Source organism: Gavia stellata, chromosome 32, assembly GCF_030936135.1.
Source record: "Gavia stellata isolate bGavSte3 chromosome 32, bGavSte3.hap2, whole genome shotgun sequence".
Taxonomy (NCBI): domain Eukaryota; kingdom Metazoa; phylum Chordata; class Aves; order Gaviiformes; family Gaviidae; genus Gavia; species Gavia stellata.
This window is the reverse complement of record NC_082625.1, coordinates 4,914,185-4,934,535: the sequence shown is the minus strand read 5'-3', so window position 1 is coordinate 4,934,535 and position 20,351 is coordinate 4,914,185. Positions and strand designations below refer to the sequence as shown.

At 54.8% G+C, this 20,351-nt stretch overlaps 1 protein-coding gene across 3 annotated transcripts; it reads right to left on the bottom strand.

Moving 5' to 3' along the window:
- Nucleotides 1-1,649: 1,649 nt before the first annotated feature.
- MOB3A (MOB kinase activator 3A) lies at nt 1,650-16,573 on the bottom strand. 3 transcript variants are annotated; one of them, XM_059831720.1, is made up of 4 exons: nt 16,549-16,573; nt 5,756-6,311; nt 3,714-3,916; nt 1,650-3,016 (listed from the first exon to the last, which is right to left on the bottom strand). In XM_059831720.1, exons 2-4 carry the CDS (start codon nt 6,171-6,173, stop codon nt 2,987-2,989), a joined length of 651 nt encoding a protein of 216 aa, XP_059687703.1. In that variant the 5' UTR covers nt 6,174-6,311; nt 16,549-16,573; the 3' UTR covers nt 1,650-2,986. The 3 variants fall into 3 exon arrangements, with proteins under 3 accessions (XP_059687703.1, XP_059687701.1, XP_059687702.1); XM_059831718.1 differs by having other exon boundaries at nt 16,543-16,569; XM_059831719.1 differs by lacking the exon at nt 16,549-16,573 and adding an exon at nt 10,028-10,051.
- Between the last annotated feature and the right edge of the window lie 3,778 nt (nt 16,574-20,351).

The following is a 20,351-nucleotide window of genomic DNA, read 5'->3' as shown; positions in this document are numbered from 1 at the left end:
GGGCTGCCGGAGCCCTGAGCACGTTACCCCGCTCGACCCAGGCAGCCTGGTCCTGCAACGCAGGAGCTCTGCAAATGCGTTCTCCTTCGGGCTCTCACCAAAGCCCTCGTGACACCTCAGTCTGCATATACCCCACCGGCATCCAGGGAGACGAGCGATAAAATTACCAACAGCTCTAGGTGACAGCTAAACCCGCTCCGCCGGCCTGGGCTCAGCTCTAGGCACTCGCTGCAGCCCGCTGGCCCGCAGACTTCGACTCGCTTGCAACGAGGCAGCTGCGGCTCACGGGCGAGTAAACACAAGGCCCCCGCACGGGGAGATGAAAGCAGGGTGCTGCCTGGGCGGCGGAGGGGAAAAGGCGGAGGCAGAAGCAGAGAAAGGCCGAGCACCGGCTGCGGTGGCTCTGCAAACCTGTCTGGGCAACATCCTGCACCGCCGCACGCCGCGGAGGATGGGCTTGGCTGCAGCAGCAGCAGCTCTTCTCCCCTAAAGGTGCTTTTCCTCCTCCTCCTCCCTTGGCTGAGCCAGTCTTGCATGGAAGCAGCCAGATCTTTCCCCCCCAAAAAGGGAGGGCAGAGGAAGGCAGCGCCCTGCAGCCCCGTGGGTGACAGCCGGATGGGTGCCGCACACCCCCGGACACGGCGCTCACGGCATCAGAGGTCGGCGTGAAAGGGAAAGCGGATGAAAAGCGACATGAGCTGACCCAGCACCGCTCAGCACCCGCTTGCAGCCCCACCACAACCAGGCACCCGGGTCCCCACGGGGTTTGTGCCCTTCCCTACTTGTGCGCAGGATCTGGCCTCGCTCCTGGAGTGCGTCAGGGGCTGGGGGGGTGCTGCACCCTCTCCCAGGCAGCAGTGGGTCTCAGCAACATGGGGGGCTCTGGCCACAGCACCGGGCAGCCACGCTGCACCCTCTAACAGCACCTGGTCGGGGAGGCCATGGCTCCAGCTGAGCTGCACCCACAGAACACTGGGAGAGGGGCCAGAGGGTGCTTGGGAGGGCCCAGCACCTCCACCATACACGAGGAGGGGGCAGGACCTGGCGCCGCAGGCAGGGCACGGGCAGGTCTGGCACAGCTACGGCTGCGGAGCCTGCTACTCCGCTCCGGGCCAGGAAAATAACTTGCGGCCCCCGAACGCAGAGCCTTGGCCGAGCTAGTCCGTCAGCCTCGATGGCTATGCCCACGGCTCCTTTCAGTGGCAGCAAAGAGCCCGGCAGCAAGCTCGTAAGCTCGAATTCACCTCCCCTGCCCACATCCACCCAAGTTTTAGAGCTGGGAGAATCAGCCTTTGGGCACAGGAACAAGGCAGGGACAAGTCAGGACAACCCCTGCCTGCTGGTTGAGCTCCAGCACCCACCCGCTCTGCCCCACAGCCCTGGGAACAAGCGTGGGGCTCGGAGCAGCCTGGCCCCAGCACCTGGAGAGCAGGAGGAATCAAACCTTAGGGCTGCAGAGGCAGGAGCACGCACCCAAGAGCTTTTAGCAACTGTAGGAAACATCTCTCTAGCGCGCTTCCCGAGGAGTCCAAACACACCATGTTTGTTTTGCTGATAGAACGCCTCTGACGAACGTGTAATCACAAGACATTTAGCAATCAGAGCGTGGTATGTAAATACAACATAATTTATTGGTTCCATTTCAGAAAACTATAGTGGTATTTGTACGAGTGTCCTAACGATAGTACAAGAAACGAGAGTCACGTATGCACAGAGATTCCAGGACACAGAAAAACTTTGTAAGGAAGAAGTGGTTAGCGGTACAGTTTGGTCACTGTTCATAAAAACCTTTTCTCTTACTGTAAACCCTGCTCGCCCACTCCCCCCAAATCCTAGGTAGACCTTTCTACCTACCTTGGGGGCACTGCAAAGCTCTCGTCACGCAGCGGAGTTGCTTGTGCAAGCGGCAGGCAAGGCTAGCAGTCTCTGGCTGCATGCCAGAGACTTTGGTTATGAGATGTGTGCAGCTGAGCGGGGACGTGCTGCTCGGGGAGAGGGAGAAGGCTCCGTACCCTAATGGGAAGCAGAAAATGGTCCACGCACAGCCAGTAAGTGAGGCCGGAGGGCAAACAGCCCAGTTCCTTCTCAGCCGGGTCAGCGTACCACAGGGAGATGGGGAAGTGCAGGTGTTAAAGACTTCCCCACGCCTTCCCCAGCGCCTTCCCTCTGCTCATTCCCACGAGGCACAGGTCTGCTTGGCCTAATGCTGCCGGGGCGGATCCCCATCCACAGCGCACCCAGAGCTGCAGCTGGGCTGTGCACGGGGAGAAGCTCAGCTGAGAGCTGGCGTAAGACGCAAGAGCAGATTCACAACAGCAGCGCTCCAGCACAGACTCCATCAGCAGCGGCAGCACTGGTCTAGCCATGAAAAACACCCAAGTCCAACTTTTTTTGGAGGGGAAGCAAGGAGGGCCAAGCCTTGGGGACAGGGTGCCAAGTAGAAGGTGAGCACAAAAGCAGCTCTGTCCAAAAACTGGACTCGCAGCCAGTGGAAGAGGTGCTGGAACCAAACAGCACCCCAGGGGATCCACGTACACCAGCATTTCTTGCCCAATCCCCACCTAACCTCCCTTCACGGGTGGGAAATGGGTGTTCCGAGGGAAGTACCGCTTCCATGGCAGCACCAGCTACACGACATGGCTCTATCTGAAGCGTCTGGCTCAGCTCGTTTGGTGCCGCTGCAGTGAGGGGACAGGGAAGAGACCGTACAGGGTGGCTCTTCCCTCCTCAAAGCGCGAGCATTTCCACCAAGTAGCCCAAAATATTTTCTTTTTTTTATAGAAATTACTATAAAAAACTAGTTTATCTAGAGCATCTTTAAAAAAATATTCCTGCAATATCACAGTTTTACATTGAAACTCATTAAAAATATATAGATTTCTTTAACAAAACGTCTCTGTTCTCCCCTTGAATCATGTCTCCAATGCAGGAGTGGGACTCGGAGTCCTCGGAAGAGACGCCGAGGTGGGAGCAGGAAGGTCTGATCTCAGTGGCACATCCGGGAGGTCATTTCCTTCTGTCAAAGGGACAGAAAAGACAAGGGACCATGAATGAAGATCCAGATTGCCAGGTGAGGGTGCGGATGACAAAAACCTCACCTTCGTTTAGTCGGAAATACCCTTCTCAAGCATGCGGTGATGCTGTTACTATGAGGTCCGGTTTGGGCAGGTCCCTGTTCCCCCCCACCACTCCCATTCCCAAGCACCGGCACGAGGACACCTTTCCACTGCCCGACGGCTCCACAGGTCTGCTCTGTTGCTTATGGCTTTAGAAACGCCATCACCACCCTCCTAGGTCTAACTGGTCACATTCTCCATCCTCCAGACTCCTTGTGAAAGCAGTGGTGTTGTCCTTCCTTTTCAGCATGGGAAGTAAGCACAGGGAGGGGGTTTTTAGCCATCCACGTCCTGGACAGCTAACGGTGCGGGGCTCACGCCAACCGGGCAAGCCAGCTGCTAGAAATGTAAGGAGGTTGCTGGAGAGCAAGTCAACTTCCCCCAAGCGATGCCCAAATGACCTTGGCTCAGCCGTGCTCATGCGTCCCGACTCCCCATTTCCTGACGGTCAAACTGCAAGGGCAACCGATGTCCTGAATTTGGGCAACCAGTTTTGAGAAGGTACCAGACACCTCTGTGACTCCTCCACCCCCCGTTCTGCGCTGGCCGCAGACCCCGACAGACCGACGGGGACCCTGAGCCCACCCAGACACTCACCAGTGGTTCCAGCTCCTTGGTGTCTATGAGATTGAACTCTTTCACAAAGTAGTAAAAGTGCTTGTAGCAGGTGTTCACGTGGGCTTCCGACCCCATCTGGGTGATCCTGTCGAAATGGTGGATGTAGACGTGGACAAAGACCCGGAAAAGCCTGGAGAGAATCTTCTTCACCACCGGGAGGAAGTTCTTGGGGAAGGGAGTACCTGGGAGGGAAGACACAACCATGAGAAACTTTCCACGAAGTTAAAACTGGTTCCTCGGGGCTAAAATAAATTGATAAAACGGATAGATTGAGACAAAAGGGCTTTTGTCCCTGGTAATTTCCAGTTTCCCTCTCCTCTTTCCTTTCCATTTGGATCAGATTTTTCAAAGCACAGATTTCTTAAGTGACAGAGTGCTGCATGCCATCGATCGCTGCTAACGACGGAAAACAAGAGACCAGCCTCGGAGATTCCCAGCAGCTGTTTCAGTCTGATAGAGTTTTCTTCTACTCCTATTTGGCATGTTTATATAAACAGTGCAAAACTCTAGATACGACCGAGCAAAAAGAGTTGGTGCTGTTAACTCCCCACAGTTATCTCTTATTTTGATACGTCTTTAGCTCTTTGGTTAAAAATTAAAGACGTTAAGGTCCCCTTTAAAGGCATCAGGTCTTCAGGATTTGTTTAGCCAGGGCCCTGCAGCAGAGCGCTCTGGCCAACCAGCCATCTCAGTAGAATATTACAGTTTAAAGTTCACACAGGTCGTTTCTGGAGGAACGAGGATTAGTTAAACCCTTTCAGTCTCTGCAAGAACTGCAGCGTTTCAGTCAACGGTAAGGGCGAGGAACTTGGTAAAAGCCAAGCTGAAAACAACAATAACAATTCAAAAAACCCCCACAACCCTCCTGCTGTCGGAAACTTGTCGTGCCTCCCCGAACAGAACAAACTCCCTGCTCACAGTCCCCAGGGAGTCTTGCAGAAAAGTCCTAACTAAAGGCGACGCAGCAGGCGTTTGGGCGACGGGAGGAACGGGTGGGGAGGGTTTCAGCGTTGCAGCTGCCTGAAGAACGGGCTGTTTATGGCCCTGCTCCCCCCCTCCGCCTGCTCACACCGGGTTTAAGCAGCGTTTTGGCACGGGTGGAGGAGCCCCGTGGATGTTCATATGGCAGAGGTGGCAGACGTGTCCCAAACAGGGGCCAACTGTGTCCCATCAGAGCTTCGACGGGATAAACTCCAGGGCAGGAGGGAGGGATCTCTGCTGCATCTTGTCTTTCGCGTCCCAGAAGACGAGAGCTCTGAATGGGATCAATCCTATTTACCTCATGCTTTAGATACTGAATTCTCACATCTTATCCAGCACAAAATAAACAAAAAACCCAACATCTTTGTCCCAAAGCCAGTATATGAAGCTGCGTTTGGATATGCAGATTGAGGTGTCTTAGGCCAAATTCTCATTTCCATCACCCTGGCAATAGATAAAACACCGCCCCTCCCTCCGTGCACATGTCAGCATCCCACCCAGCTGCAACAACCAACCGAGTGCATGCCAGGAGGCACTGAGCTGGAAAGGGCAGAGTCAGCTAACGCCAGCCTGTAATCACAAAGACGCTAATTGTGGAAACGTGGCCACCATCGCCAGGCCGACGCAGAGCACGCACGTTGAACCCAAGCTAGCAATCAGCTCCGAAAGAGCTGTCCTTCAGGAGACCACATCCAGCATGAACTACTGAAGAGTCATGTCAGAGACTGACTTTTCTAAGAGCAGCCTCTTGTTTTCGCTGCCTAGGCTCAGCTTGGCTTTTCTCAAGGTATCCATGACTCCAAATGGGATCTGGTACAGCTCCAGGTATTTTACAACTCCAGAAGAGCTCTGAAGTTTCTCAGGTGCTCGGAAGACCTTACTACACTGCCAGCCTTTGAGCAGCACAAAAGGAAATAGCTCTGCTACAAGAATGACCTGTGCAACTGCATCTCCTGGAACAGAAATGGGAGCCAAGGGCTCGAAGGAGAAGGCATTGCACCAGCCTCCCTCCCCGCAGCCGCAACCGGAACCAAACTCACCAACATTAGTGGGAAAGATGTCCTCATTGTTGATCTGTACCTCAATCCAGTCCATCAGGAGGTTCATGTACTGGGGAGCAGACAGGGCCGTGGGTTTTCGGTACTTGTGCTCATCCTGCCATCGGTACTCATACTTGGGTCCCCCCGACATGACGGGACAGGACTGCTCTGTGCAATAGTCACTGATGGTGCCGTAGATCAGGTTGATGCGGTTGAAGAAGTCCACCACGTGCACGGCCACCCAGTCGTTCTGCTCCTCTCCCGGCGGCAGCTGGACGGCGACTTTCAAGTCCAGGCCAGCGTTGAGCGAGGCTTGAGCCTTCTTGTGCAGCTCAAACCGCTGAGTCCCTGGCTCAAACTTGCGCTTGGGCCGGAAGGTTTTGTCTTTATTGAACACTTGCTTTAAAGCATGGGACATTTTTCTTCTCTTCTTCTTTCTTTTCCAGATCTGTAGCGATGACAGCCAGAGATGCAGCGCTGCTGGGCCACTTCCCGGGGCAGGGCTGGGGCGACTCTGATCTTCACAGAAACCTCCCTCTGCTCATCTGGTCCTGATCTGCAAGGCAGCACAGAAGGGCAGCGATTAGGAGCAGCTCTCTCAACAGGAAACCTTGTCTAAATCCCATAGGAAGAGATCTGGGATACCATCTGGGCCCTCGCCCCAGATCTGAGAAGGGGGGGGAAGCCAACGCCAGCTTTCTTTCCTCCCCTGTCTCTTTAGAGCCCAGAGCGGCGGCTCGGCTGTCAGCGGTGACCTGGGCTGAACGAAGAGCCACCCCTGCGAGGTCTCCCTACACGCTCGACGTGGGGCTGAGGGAACCAGCCCCACAGGGAAGAGGCACAGCCTCTGCAGGAGACGGCCGCCATTCCCCCCGACATCACCGCACCGAGAGACCCAAACCCCACAGAAACAAGGAGAACTCCACCACCCACTCAGCTCCAATACACCAAGTCATTAAGAAGGGTAAAACGAGGTGAGTTTTACCAGGATCGGATTTTTCAGCTACGCTTCCCCCCCTCTTTTGGAAACAAGCCTACCTAAAAGGTAAGGTTATGACAACCTACGATAAAGTTCAGATCTGCTGCCAGGCGTACTCCAACAAAACCGCCGTTTGAGCAGGAGCTGCGTGCACTGTCGTTGTGCTAAAGACAGGACACGAAAGGGCAGAGGGGAACAAGAAGAAGAAGAAGTCGCAGCTCGGGCACCCGGAAAGAGAATATCCTGAAATAACACCAGCTCTAAGAGCAGCCACAGCCTCTTCTGCAGGTGCAGACGGACCATAAACATATTTTTCACTTCAGTTTAGTTCACTTCAAGTTGAAGGCTGGTTGAAAGCTGGAAGAGCAGGGAAAGCTCACCTTCCTGTTCCAGTCTGTGGAAAAGAATTAGCTCCAAGAGGGTGAGACACAAGTTAAGATCTGAAAGGATGCTGATGAGAAACACAGCTCTGTTTATCTGTAGCTAATTATACCTCCTTTGTTCCCACATCCATCCCCTCGTATAATTTGTGTGAAGCTGCTCTTTGATGGCAGCTCAAGGCAGAAAGCTGTGTGTACCAAAAATATTATTTTACATGTGCTGGACAGAGAAATAAATAAAGTAACAGAAATTAACTAAAGCTGATGCCTTACTGAATCTGGCAAAATAAGAGTTTCCATAATTTTGTAAGAAAGCAAGCAAACAAATCCCTTTCACCAAGCAGAAATCTACTTAGGTTTATATTAAGCCATAGTGTTGTTTAAATAGCTAAATAGTATCCTCAAACGTTGGCAAGAAAATCCCAAATTCAAGGTCAAGACTACCTTTGCTGCAATTCAGCCCATCTCTAACAGATGCTGCATAGTGCTAATCAGCATTTCTTCTCTGGAGAAAGATTAAAAAGATTTAAACCAAGGCCTCATGCTTTCTTATTTAATTACAGCAAGGAAGAAAACCCAAACCGCTTCAGTTCGTCCCACTAAGAACAGGCTCAACGTTTCCTAACGCTGCTTTTCCTGAGGGAACGGGCTCAGTAACCTCTTCTGTGCAGGAGCAGAGGGATCCGAACTCCTGTTGCAACACGGGCCGCGACACGCGGTGGGAGAAACCAAAAAAGCATTTTAAAGCGGTTTGGCGAGGTTCGCCCTGGGCTGCAAGGCGAGTTCACGGCACGCATGCTTTTGCTGTGCAGACCGCTGCTAAAACAGCTGCTGCGACGCCGTAAGCTACCGTGTGAGAGTCAAAAAAAAGGAAAAGAAGAAAACCCCCAGAAAATGTGTCCTTCCGAGGTGTTTGATCACACCACAAACATGGTTAGAGGAAGTCGTGAACGGCGCGGAGGGACATCTGAGCACGAGGCAGCAGCTTTGGTTACCGAGAGCTGTGTCACAGCCTCGCCACATCCTGCGGCAAAACGCCGAGGCGACCCGGTGGGGCGGAAGCACCGGGGGACTGCGCCCACCCCGCCGCGGTGCCACGTCCGGAGCGAAGGCAGGACCGGCCTCCCAGTAACCAACAATGTGGACAGCGGGTGCTGAGTCTGCAGCTATTTCCAGCAGGAAATCAGTCCCAGAGAAGTACTTGCACGCAATCGTTTCCTCACGCTGGAGGTGGAGAAAGAAACAGAAACGTCCTTTAAAACAAACAAGCCGTAAAGAAGCACGAGCATCACCATCCACACAGCTCCCCGGCGGAAGGGCAGCATCCTCAGCGCGGTACGACTCCATTCCTACTTATTTTCTGGAAGATCTGTCTGATTGCAGTGACTGCGCTCGCATCCATGCCGGCCCGAGACTGCAGCCAGGCACCGTCTCTTCTGCCGGACAAGGTTGTGTTCCTCGAGCAGGGGTCAGGCTGCGGCCGCAGGGCCCGGCACAGAGAAGAGGATGGGGTAAAACTGAATGGCAAAACCACAGGGGAAGAATCAAACATCCCCTGGGCTTGGCCATGCACATCAAGAAGCAAACACTGAGCATTTTCCAGAAGATACTGTCATCTGAGCAGGGTGAAGAGGCTTTTAGTATGGCTTATTTGGTATTGAGGCAGTACCTGTCCTACAAACAGCTTCCTCTTCCTACAGAGACATCATTCATGAGAACTGGGGAGCTCGACACAGCAGCAACCGTGTCTGAGACGATTCAGCATCTGTCTGAAGGCATTAGCAAAATGAGTAGCTAAGACTTCAAGCAGATGCAGCCTATTTAATTATGGTCTTTGACTGCAACTAAGCTAAAAGAAACATTTAGCTCTAGGAAAAAAAAAAAAGAAAAAAAAGGCAGAGACCAAAAGCATCCCTGACATTGCTTGAAGATGATATCACACGTACAACACCTACTTCCACAGGCCGGAGTCACAGCTCGGGCAGCACTAAGGCACTGCCTTCGCACCGAAGAGAAAGGCAAGTTTAGGAACAATGAGGATATGGGACATGCAAAGCACCTGAATGGTATTTGCAAGCTTCAAAGATGAGGAACAAAAATCCCCCACAAACAAACCTGCGGTACATTTTGTTTACGCCTCCTTTGCAGCCAGCCAAGATTACAGCACACGTCACCGGTGCTCCGAGGGGACCTTGGCCACCCCTCCGAGATCACACAACCGCCGCAGAAAGCCGTGGCGTGCTGGCCGGAGCACAAACAAACCTCCAGCTTCTCCGCTACTCCCAAGGACACGAGGAGCGGCTCGGTATTACGCTGGTTAAGGAGGCGACTTGCCTGCCCAGCGAGGGGTGTCGAGGCCCTCCCTTCCCTTCCCTTCCCTTCCCAAAAGCTCGTTTTCTCCCCTTGCTCCCTGCTCTCACAGCTCCAGCCCTAACGCCGATTTCTGCCGATGGCAATCCAGGGCAGGGCTGTGCGTATGGCTCTGCCGTTCCTCTTCTCCCACCGGGAACAGCAGATCACGCGGTGCTGCCTTACTTCAAAACCAGGCTGCGGGTAGCGGAAGCCCAGGCGGTCGCTTCCCCGGCTCTTGGTGACTTTTACACGCAGCTCAGAGAGGGTACGACAAAAGGAAAGACAGTCGCCTCCTCTGAAACACCTGGAAACCGCCTCCCATTGCAAGCCTGCCGCCACCGTTCCGCAGCCTTCCAGGTGCGAGCAGCGTTCCCGACGGATCCTGCCCTGCCCACAGAGGCAGAACGGCCCCAAACCCTCTTCCAGGAGTCCCATGACTGCTCCGTCAGCGCCTGCCCGAAGCAACACGCAGCGCTCCCCTCCACCGCTAACACCGTGCAGGGGTTTAACAACAGGAAAACAAAAAAACCCAAGCAAGCCAGCACGCCGGCAAGCTCCTACCTGCGTTTCTAGCCTCGGCACATTACTCTTGCAATTGCTCAGCCCGTCTCCGCAACTGCCTCCACAACTTCTACGAGCACTCGTAGGCACTGAGGCAAAGAGCTTCCTTTTTCAAAAGGGGGGGGAGAAAAAAAAAAAAGTCCCGTTTCATGCGCGGCTGCGATCCGAAGGCTCCCGCAGGCTGGGGAGGGGTCAGACAAGCGGCCACTTCCCTCCCAGTGACCCCAGCGCCGGGGCGGCTCACATCCTGCTGCCTCGCTGCTAAGAAAGCCTTTAAGCAAACCCCAGTGAGCAATGCATTTCTCAAAAGAATTGATTTCTCTAGTTTCCTTTTAGGGAAGCCACGCTGCTGTCCTGCGAGATGACACCAATATGGTATTGCTGCTCAGCGTTCACATCGAGTCCAGCCGAAAGCTCCTTCTGCGGCTGCTTATAATTACAGCCCTTCGGTGACGAGCCCATGCCAGTCACCTCGTCCCCACGGCTCCCCGGAAGGGAGAGGGGAGCAACGAACCCTCGCCTTCCCCCCCGAGCCGTTTTCAGCGCCCTTACTCACCGCTAATGCTGCTGCCCGGGCCAGAGTTTCCAACACAGGACACAAACCCACCCGTGCCAGTTTGATAAAGCAGCCACAATATATCAGATGCATCGAGCGCTTCAAGTAAAAACTGAATTTACAGAGCACGCCCGAGAGGCAAAGTGGCTTCAACAAAACAGCAAAGACAGACGCATACGCACATTTTTTCCATTACCCCCCCCCCTTCACAAATACCTTCCCACAGCCATTCTGCACTAGCTCAATTTCTCAGTACGAGATGATCCCGGTTTTCTACGATCAAAGGAGAGATCTTAACACGGAGAGTGGGGATCAGACCAATTATGGCGAGCAGGGCTGGACTGGCACTAATGGCAGCCAGTTTGTGTGCCTCTGGAGCCAGCCTGGCCACAAACAAGACACCTCGCCTTCACGGGACGAGGTTTTTGGCTGCCCTTCTGAATTGTTTTACGATTATGAGAACCGAAGGTCTGTCCCCGTGCTTACCTCAGCCAGGGCAGGGCACGGCGAGGAGAGTGCGGGGCAGAGGAGGAGGGCCGAGCGCGGCCGCGGCAGGCACGCCTGGCCATTCATAATCCCGGCGAGACGGCACTTCCACGTCAGCCGGCTTCCTGTCTGGCAGCGACTCCGGCCTCCCGGCCCGGGGAGCTGCCAGTGTTTTCCCAAAAAACTAATCATTCCCCTCTACAAGCTCCACTGCGGTGTTTCTGTCTTTTCCCCTGCAAGACCGCGCCACGCCGCTGCAGGAGGAGAGCCAAGCAGCTGCCCGGCGGCCCTGCCTTACCCTCAGCGTCGCCTTGTCTCGTTTGTCCTCCACGCTTCGCTCCTGGCAGCAGCCGCCGCTCTGGAGCTACAGGAGAGGGAGCAGAGAGCGGGTCCGGTCCAGCAGCACCTACAGCCCCAGGCTGGGCGAGACACGAGCAGCGAGTTCGTTCTGTCGCTCTGCAGGACAATATCCACGTTTTTCTTTTGGAAACTGCTTCACTAGCAGCCTTCACAACCGACTTAACAGCCGTTCAGAAACGCACATTCCCAATGTCAAACTCCCAAGGTATAGGCAAACAAAGAGCCCTTTATATTTCACCACAAAGTCAGTTTGAAAAAGTCCTGCTGGTCGCCAGCCACCCCCCCGCAATTTAAATCTGCTGCGCAATTGGGAAATTCCCAAGGAAGAAACTATACTGGCACGGTATCCGTATCTCCCCGGTATCCGTATCGCCCCGACGCTCAGCTGAGGAGCAGGCAGCCTCTTGACATGCCTCTAAGCCGTGCAAACCCAGAGCCCATCTGCATCGCCACATCCATAAGAAAAGGAAAGAGCATAATAGAAGACCCAAAAATAGTTCTACTGGGCTTTAATTGATATATTCTTTTTACCCTGAAAGGCTATGCGTTCAGACCAATTTTAAAGTCAAGTTAGTTGATATAATAAAGGGAAAAGCCCTGTTAAATTAAGCCATAGTTGAGTTAGGAGAAGACCCAAGGACACGAGCAGCAGCAGCTCTGGCAGAGCCGGCGCCAGATGGAAACGCTGCTGCGCGGAGCGGAAAGCCCAGGTCACGGAGCAGCAAGAGGCACTTCCCAACCACCTCCAGCAGGACGGAGGAGCAGGAGGGTTTATTGCTCAGCTCTGAGCTCAGGATTTCGATCCGGACCACGCGGCGACGACAGGAGGGAGGTCATGGGTTTTGTGCGACGGGAGCTCGCGTCGCAAGCGGGTGCTGAGGGGAGGCAGGTACGGGAAGGAGCGACCACGGGGCTGGATGACCCTGTCTGGCAGGGGAGAGGGAAGGCTGAATTGCCTTCAAACTCTGCACACAAGACGACTGAATTTCCACCGTGGGTTGTCCCCTCCAGCCTTCCAGGCATCCTCCCCACAGCCACAGCGGGTGGAAAAGCCGCACGAGAAAGTAACTTTTGTAATAGGTCACCCCTCCTACTTTCCCTTCCCCAAAAGGGGAAGGTCAGGCAGCAGATGCTGCAGTTTAAAAATCGTCCTTTGAAAGCCTAGAAACGACGGCAGCGTCGCAGGAACAGCTATCGGAGCCCTGAGCCTTACCGATTTAGGGCCGATTTCCTTGCCTCTTACACGACACCTGCATCTATTGCAACGTCAGAGCCGCAGCTATTTTGGAAGGTTTCCACAGGTTGCGCTCACACGTCCACGCCGGGATGACGGCTGCGTGTGGAGGCAGAGCTAATCCGCTGCGGGCTTTGCAGACGCTGCGTTAAGCTGACAAGCTGGGTCACGACTCCGGGAGACAGGTTAACTGCACAGACGAATATTTCTAGGATAAACCACAGGCAGTGGGCGGCTGACGGCATGCTAAGAGCAGTTCGCTTTTTTTTTTTTTTGAAGTCTGAGGGGCCGTATTTTGCAGCCTGCTCCTTCGGGAAGACCTTTCGCTGTCCTCCAGCCTGGCTTTGTCCCCCACCGCAGGACTCGTAAGGGGCAGTGTGATATTTATCAAGTCCAAGCTGCAAGCTACATGTTTCTTCCCGCTTTTGCAGGTTCCACGTTGTTGTCCTCGCTGGGCAGGGCTATTTTTGAAGCAACAGCAGTTTCATCTACTCTAACTTTGGGATCTGCCTCCACCCAAGTAAAAGATTAACACCGGTCTGGAGCACGAATTTTGCCTTAGGCTGATAAAATGACTACAGCACGTATTGTAACAGCGTGGCTACGGGTTCGAGATCACGGGAGATGCCAGAGCTATGAGCTCCTTCACCCAGGGACTGAGCCGCAGCCACAGGGCCAACCTTTCCCATGGCAGAGCTAATCCCACCGACAAATACCTCTGCTCCCCACATTAATATTACGCTTTCGGAAGAAAAGCGGTATTGTTTCTCGCCGAAAGCAGATGCCCACGAGGCTTGCTCTTCCCCTCCACGAGGAGATATGGCAGTAACCCAATACGTTCGCATGTCTCCAGGCAAGGAATAAGCCCACTGATGTGGAGCTAGAGATCACCTCAAGACTAACCACATCATAAGACCTCGCGCCACACAGCAAGAGGAAAAAGAAGAAAAAAAAAAACCATGGGCCTGACTCAGCGCCTGCTTCAAACTGAAACAGGTTTTGGATGGCTCTAGCTCGTTTTCTGTTCCACGGGCTCCCTCGGAGCCAGCGCAGAGGCTCGCAGCCACAGTCGCGATTCACCCAAACCCACCCTGTACCCGGGAAATACAGCACTGCGGTCCCCAAGCAGGCGCGGGCGAGCACCGAGCGCGGCCGCAGCAGGACGCTTCCACCGTGGCACGGCCCTACCCCGGCAGCACACGGGAACGTCCGGCAGCATCACCACCACCTTTGCCTCGTCTCAAATTCACTCAACAACAACGAAGCCAAGCACCAAGTTCCTTCACCCAGACTCTTCCGGAAGAAGTCAAAGCTGCTGCAGTGCGATGGATTTTTTTTGCGCTGGCTTTGCTCACCTGCAAAGTGGTTTTTTTCCTGGCCTTCGCTGCCTCCGTTCCTCCCCTCTGCTCCCCGGCCCTTCACGTACTGGGAGCAACAATTCGCCCAAGAGCCCTCTATGATCTCGTCAGGAGCAGAACAGCACTTTTAGCACACCACCAGCTCCAGAGGGAAGCAAGCAGCAGAGCGAAGCAGGAGTCACAGATAACTCTGCCTCCCAGGGGCACCTGGAAAAGGGAGGATAAAGACGCAGCCTAAGGTGCGCTCTTTATTGAGAGCATTAGCTGGGTATAACATATTTCTAAAGATAAGCTCCTAAACCTCCAGCAAAGCTGGTTATGGATCCACTTACAACAGCATTTATGGCTCAAGTATCACAAAATACTCTCCTGTCACACAAGAAATTAAAACTCAGAAGTCGGAGGCAGTTCTTTTCCCAGCTCCGAACGCTGTGCGCAGGACTGGTTAGGTTTTGCAGTCTCTCTTCTCTGACCCCACACACTTCCGCTGCTGACAAGGGAAACACTTTTACTTTGCGTACTGTGGCCATAGAGATCCCTGGCTCATTTGCCGAGAAGCACGAGTTACAAAACACGGCAGGCGTCAGTACAGTCCAACCGCCACAAACGGGACTAAATCGCACTGTTTCAGTTCGGGTGGTACTTCACATCACATCAATGAAAGAGCCACCTTAGAGCCAAATGCGGACAAGGACACATCTGGCAAACAGCTCCCGCACCGGAGGACAGCTGAAGTCACGAAGGAGGACTTTGCTCAAGATGCTGAGTACACTTCAAGCTCCCTAAGCCTCAGCCAAGCGGACAGGAGAGCCCGTTTCCATTTCTGACAATGGCACAGGTGACTGCGCAACCCCAAGTAACGGGTCCAAAAGAGCATCCCAGATCCTGAAAGGCGAGCCAGGCGCAGGGAACCAGCTCCCTGCCCAGCACCTGGACTCGGCTCCTCGGTGTAAACCGAGAGCACCAGCTTTTGCTACCACACCACCAAGCCGGCATGAACTCCCAGCACTCCTCCCTTTCTGGGAATTTAAAAGGTTACAAGCTCAGCCTCCCGCCCAAGTTAACTTCACAAGTACGTGACTAAGACAGAAAGTGAATCTAAGATACGGAATATGCAGTCCAAGAAATGACAATAGATAAACACAGAGCTGGATGCGAGCCTAAAGTTTGGAAGCAAAGTGCAAGGACGAAGCCCGGGGGACTGTGATAAACAGGTGCCTGGGGAAATTTCACATCTAGCAAAAATCCCCCTCTGCCCTGCAACTTGGGAGAGGACTTCCAGACCGGAAAGGGGTTTTAAACAAAGAAGGGATGGAAATCCAGAAAGTGTGGCCACTCTTTGCCTCCAAGCACTAGGACAAGGCGATCTTGCCTTTTCTAGCACCAGAGTCCATGACAGAGATGCTTTTTCCAAACATCTGTGCCAGTGGACAACTTCAAATCCCTCTTTCGTCTGTCGCCAGAGGATTTCCTACCCTTTCCTTTTTGTCTGTCCTTCTCACACACAGGAATGGTTTTCTTTGAAGGAGCTGAGATTACTGTACTGCAGATCGCAGCAGAGACAGCCACTGTTAAGACGAGCGTTCCTGGGCTTGTAGCGAGAGACGGAAGCAGAGCGGGAGTTGGCTTTGAGGCGTCACAAGTTCTCCCTCATGACAGCTGAGCTGCAGCTCACCACGATCAGAAAAAAACCTGGAGAATGCCCCATTCTCCCCAAGCACTTAAGAGATCGAGGAGCTTGAACTTCAGGACTGTGCCTTTAGCTGCAATAGAAACATTTATTAGCGGAGGTAGAGAAAGACAGGAGGGAAAGAGGTGGAATAAAATACAGGAGTATCCAAGGCTTCACGGTTATGCCGGCAAACCCCTCACTCTCTGCGCTGGTTTTTTGCCTCATTAGGAGATTTTTAGTTCGCTGGTAAAGACAGAGTCCGGTACCTCCCCCCGGACACCTGCAGGGGAGCCCCTTCGAGGGGCGGTGACACCATCAGTGAGGTCTCTGCTCGGGAAAGTCGCTCCGCAGCGCCCGTCCCGTCGAAGAGGGCTCTCCTCCAGGAGCGCGCTCTGCTCGCACCGCCGGCCCCAACCCCCCGGGGGGCTCCGGGGGGCTCCGGGGGGCGTCAGGGGCCTCCTCCCGCGGCCCGAGCGGGGGTTGCCGTGCGGCCCGCAGCCCCGCGAGCCCCCGGCCACGAGAAACGCGCTCGCAAACGCCTTCCGCCCAAGGGAAAAATAGGAAGAAGTGAAGAAGAGAGCGCGGCTGTAGAGGTCCCGCTTCAACAGGCTGCTCGTCAGGGCTGGGCCGGCCCGCGGAGGCCCCGCGGAGGCCCCGCCGCTCCAGCGGGGCGCGGGCAGCCCCGGGCACCGCCACCCTGGGGGGGGCTGGCGGCGACGGCGGCCCCCGGGCAGGGCTGCGGGCCCGCCCCGGCCGCCTCCCGAGGCCCCCCCGGCCCGGGGACCCCCCCGGCCTGGCTCCAGGCCCTCTCCTCCCCCCCCGCCCCGCTCCCGGCCGCCCGCCGCTCACCCCTACCGGCGCGGAAGCGGCTCCTCGCGCGGCCGCAGCGCTCCGCCCCCCGCCCGCTCCGCACAAGGCGGCGATCGCCCGCGCGGCCCCTCTCCGCGCGCGCCCGCCGGCAGCCGGCCCTACTTCCTCTTAAAGGGGCAGCGCGCCCGCCCGCCCGCCCGCGCCGGCGGCTCCTCCCGCGGGCGGGGCCGGGGCGGGGCCGGGGCGGGGCCGGGGCGGGGCCGGGGCGGGGCCGGGGCGGGGCCGGGGGCGGGCGGGGAGCGCGGGGCGGGCCGCACCGGCGGGGCCCAGGCCGGCGGGTGGGGGCGGGCGCTGCGGGCGGCGTTGCGGAGTCGGTTGTTTATTTTATTTTTTCATTCTATTTTATTTTATTCTCGGTCATTGTTTTCTTTTCCTCTCTTTTCTTCTCCATTCTTTTCTTCTCCTCTTTTCCTCTTCCCCTCTTTTCTTTTCCTCTATTTTCTTTTCCTCCATTTTTTCTCCTCTTTTCCTCTTTTCCTCTATTTTTTCTCCTCTTTTCCTCTTTTCCTCTATTTTTTCTCCTCTTTTCCTCTATTTTCTTTTCCTCTATTTTTTCTCCTCTTTTCCTCTATTTTCTTTTCCTCTATTTTTTCTCCTCTTTTCCTCTATTTTCTTTTCCTCTATTTTTTCTCCTCTTTTCCTCTTTTCCTCTATTTTTTCTCCTCTTTTCCTCTTTTCCTCTATTTTCTTTTCCTCTATTTTTTCTCCTCTTTTCCTCTATTTTCTTTTCCTCTTTTCCTCTATTTTCTTTTCCTCTTTTCCTCTATTTTCTTTTCCTCTATTTCCTCCTCCTCTTCTCCTCTATTTCCTCCTCCTCTTCTCCTCTATTTCCTTCCCCTGTTTTCTTTTCCTCTCTTTTCCTTTATTCTACTTTAAAATAAATAAGTAGAATAAAAGGAAAAAATATTCTATTTTATGTAATTTATTTATTTTCTTTTATTCTACTTTATTTATCTACTATTTGTATTTCTCTGGTGCTGGGGAGGAGGGGCAGCCCACAGCGCGTGGCCGTACCCCAGCCCAGGGATGCCGCGGGGCTGCAGCCCCCCCCGGGCCTCCTCCTCACCACCTCGGTGGCATGAAATTATCCATTAGAAACGGAGGAGCCCTGGAAAGGGCAGAAAGGCTCAGAAATCAGAAGCAAAAATTAAATTAAGGTCAGGAAGCCTCCCGGGTCCGGCTGGGTTGCACGGAGCAGCGGCGTAAGGACGGGGCAGGGGCTGCTCAGCCCCCCCAGGGCTGTGGGCCCCGTCAGTCCCCGTTTTGAGGAACCGGTCCCCAGCAGCGCTGTTAAAAAAGGCCTCTCTCCTCCCGCCCGCCCATGAGACGCGGGCGAGGGACAGTCCTCAGCCCTCCTTTGAGCATCCTTCCACCCCCAGCTGCCTCCAGCCCAACCTCCGCGAAGCCCAGCTCACCGCCAGCACCTCCTCCACTCCAATAACTTTCTTATTTTTCCTGATTTCCAGCCCAGCAGCGCTCGATTTGAGTCTGGTGGAGCCGGGGGGGGAGCTGGAGCGTGGTTTTGGCACCATCAGGAGCCAAATGCAGCCACGGTCCTGCCCTGGGAGAGGGTGAAGCTGGGCAGAGTCAGGCCAGCCTCGCCCCCGGCTCCAGCTCTGACCACGGCCGGGGATTCGGAGCGGTTTGAGCTGGGGGGCAGTTGGTGGAACAGGAGCAGCTGAAGGAACCTGCACATACTTGAAGTTTAAAGTCATAAAAAGGAGAAGTAGAGGAAAACGCAGCTGCTGGTTCAAAGGGAAATTTTCACAAACATCAGAACGAGGGACGTCACGCGCAGGTGGTAATTCCCTGGGAAGCCCAAAACCAAACCCTGCTGAAAGCACAACCCTTCCCCACGCCCCGCAGAGCTCCCTCCCGTCCTGCACTCGGAGTGTTTCTCCTACACTCCGGCTGTTTTGGTAACACAACAGGGGATGTCACAGAATCACTACAGTTGGAAAAGACCTGTCAGATCATCAAGTCCAACCACCAACCCAACCCCCCCATGCCCACTAAACCATGTCCCGCAGTGCCACGTCCACACGTTCCTTGAACACTTCCAGTGATGGTGACTCCACCACCTCCCTGGGCAGCCTCTTCCAGTGCTTCACCACTCTCTCAGGAAAGAAATTTTTCCCAATATCCAGTCTAAACCTCCCCTGGCGCGACTTGAGGCCATTTCCTCTTGTCCTATCACTTGTCACTTGGGAGAAGAGACCAACACCCACCTCACCACAACCCCCTTTCAGGCAGTTGTAGAGAGCGATGAGGTCTCCCCTCAGCCCCCTCTTCTCCAGACTGAACACCCCCAGCTCCCTCAGCCGCTCCTCATCAGACTTGTGCTCCAGACCCCTCACCAGCTCCGTTGCCCTTCTCTGGACACGCTCCAGCACCTCAATGTCCTTCTTGGAGTGAGGGGCCCAAAACTGAACACAGTATTCGAGGTGCGGCCTCACCCGCGCCGAGTACAGGGGCACGATCACCTCCCTATTCCCGCTGGCCACACTGCTTCTGATACAGGCCAGGATGCTGTTGGCCTTCCTGGCCACCTGGGCACACTGCTGGCTCATGTTCAGTCAGTGCTCTCAATTCCCAGTGCTCCCACGACCACCTCAAATTGGCAGCCCCGGACCCACAGCTCAGCTCATCTCCTCCTGTCGTGCTCACAGCCCAGACCCAGCCTGGGAGATGCGTGGCAGCACCCATGGGTGAAGGCTTCGGCTCCGTGATCCAGACCTCCCGCTGCCTCTTCCCAGCAGCTGGGATGTTCCTGCAGAGCAGCTGATCCCACTCTGTGCTCCCAAGGGCAGTCTGCGGCCACAGCCCTGGTACAGGGGAGGGCTGCTGCCCGGGGGAAGAGCTGGGGCAGTGGCTCCAGCAGCGTCAGCGCCTCCCCGGAGAGCGCAGTTGCGACAGGTTGGGTACCTCAAAGATGCTGCTCTGCCCAAGACTTGGCATGAAACAGCTGCAACCACAAACCTGCGGGGTGGCACTCTCCTTCACAGGGTGACAGGGGTTGGAAGGGGCCTCTGGAGATCATCTCATGCAACCCCCCCACCAGAGCAGGGTCACCCAGAGCAGATCGCACAGGAATGTGTCCAGGCGAGTTTTGAATATCTCCAGACTCCACAACCTCTCTGGGCAGCCTGTTCCAGTGCTCTGCCACCCTCAAAGTAAAGAAGTTCCTCCTCATGTTTAGATGGAACTTCCTATGACCAAGTTTGTACCTCTTACGTGCTTGCTCATAACATACTGTGTGCAAAAATACACTTAGATAAGGGCTGATTTTGTTTGTGCGGTTGCTCAGTGAATTTTGGCATGACGTAGAGAGCAGGGCAAGAGCCTGTCTTACTGTTGGAAGCCCGAAGCGCACGGTGCCAGGTTCACTGTAAACTCCTGCACTGCCCAGTCAAGGTCCTGCAGCTCATTAAATACTCGATGTTCACTCCAAGTGCTTCCTGCGTTTGGGGTTTTTCTTCATGCCTTTGCAAAGAGATGGGGGTTGTTGTTGTTGTTTTCATCCCGTTTCATCAGATTTGTGCAGTCCCACAAGGTAGCAGAGCAAGCAGGCAGCTCCCTGCGGGCCAACACGGCAGTGCAACACGGGGCTCGCGCTGCGTGCACAAAACAGAGGACCTGGGCCTTTCTCCGCAGCAGGAGCTCATCTACCCATAACGGGGCCGACAAGTCAGTGCGAGCCATGGGTTTTTCTCAGTGCAGAGCTGGTAGCCCCTGACTACGCAGCCCCAATATTTTCTGTTCTAAGAGATGATTTTCACAGGTTCTGG

Coding starts and splice junctions, on each gene's coding strand:
- MOB3A (XM_059831720.1), bottom strand. CDS start 6,173: ATGTCCCATGCTTTAAAGCAAGTGTTCAATAAAGACAAAACCTTCCGG. Junction 3,917..5,755: donor CATCTTTCCCACTAATGTTG/GTGAGTTTGGTT, acceptor CTTCCCTCCCAG/GTACTCCCTTCCCCAAGAAC. Junction 3,017..3,713: donor CCAAGGAGCTGGAACCACTG/GTGAGTGTCTGG, acceptor TCCCTTTGACAG/AAGGAAATGACCTCCCGGAT.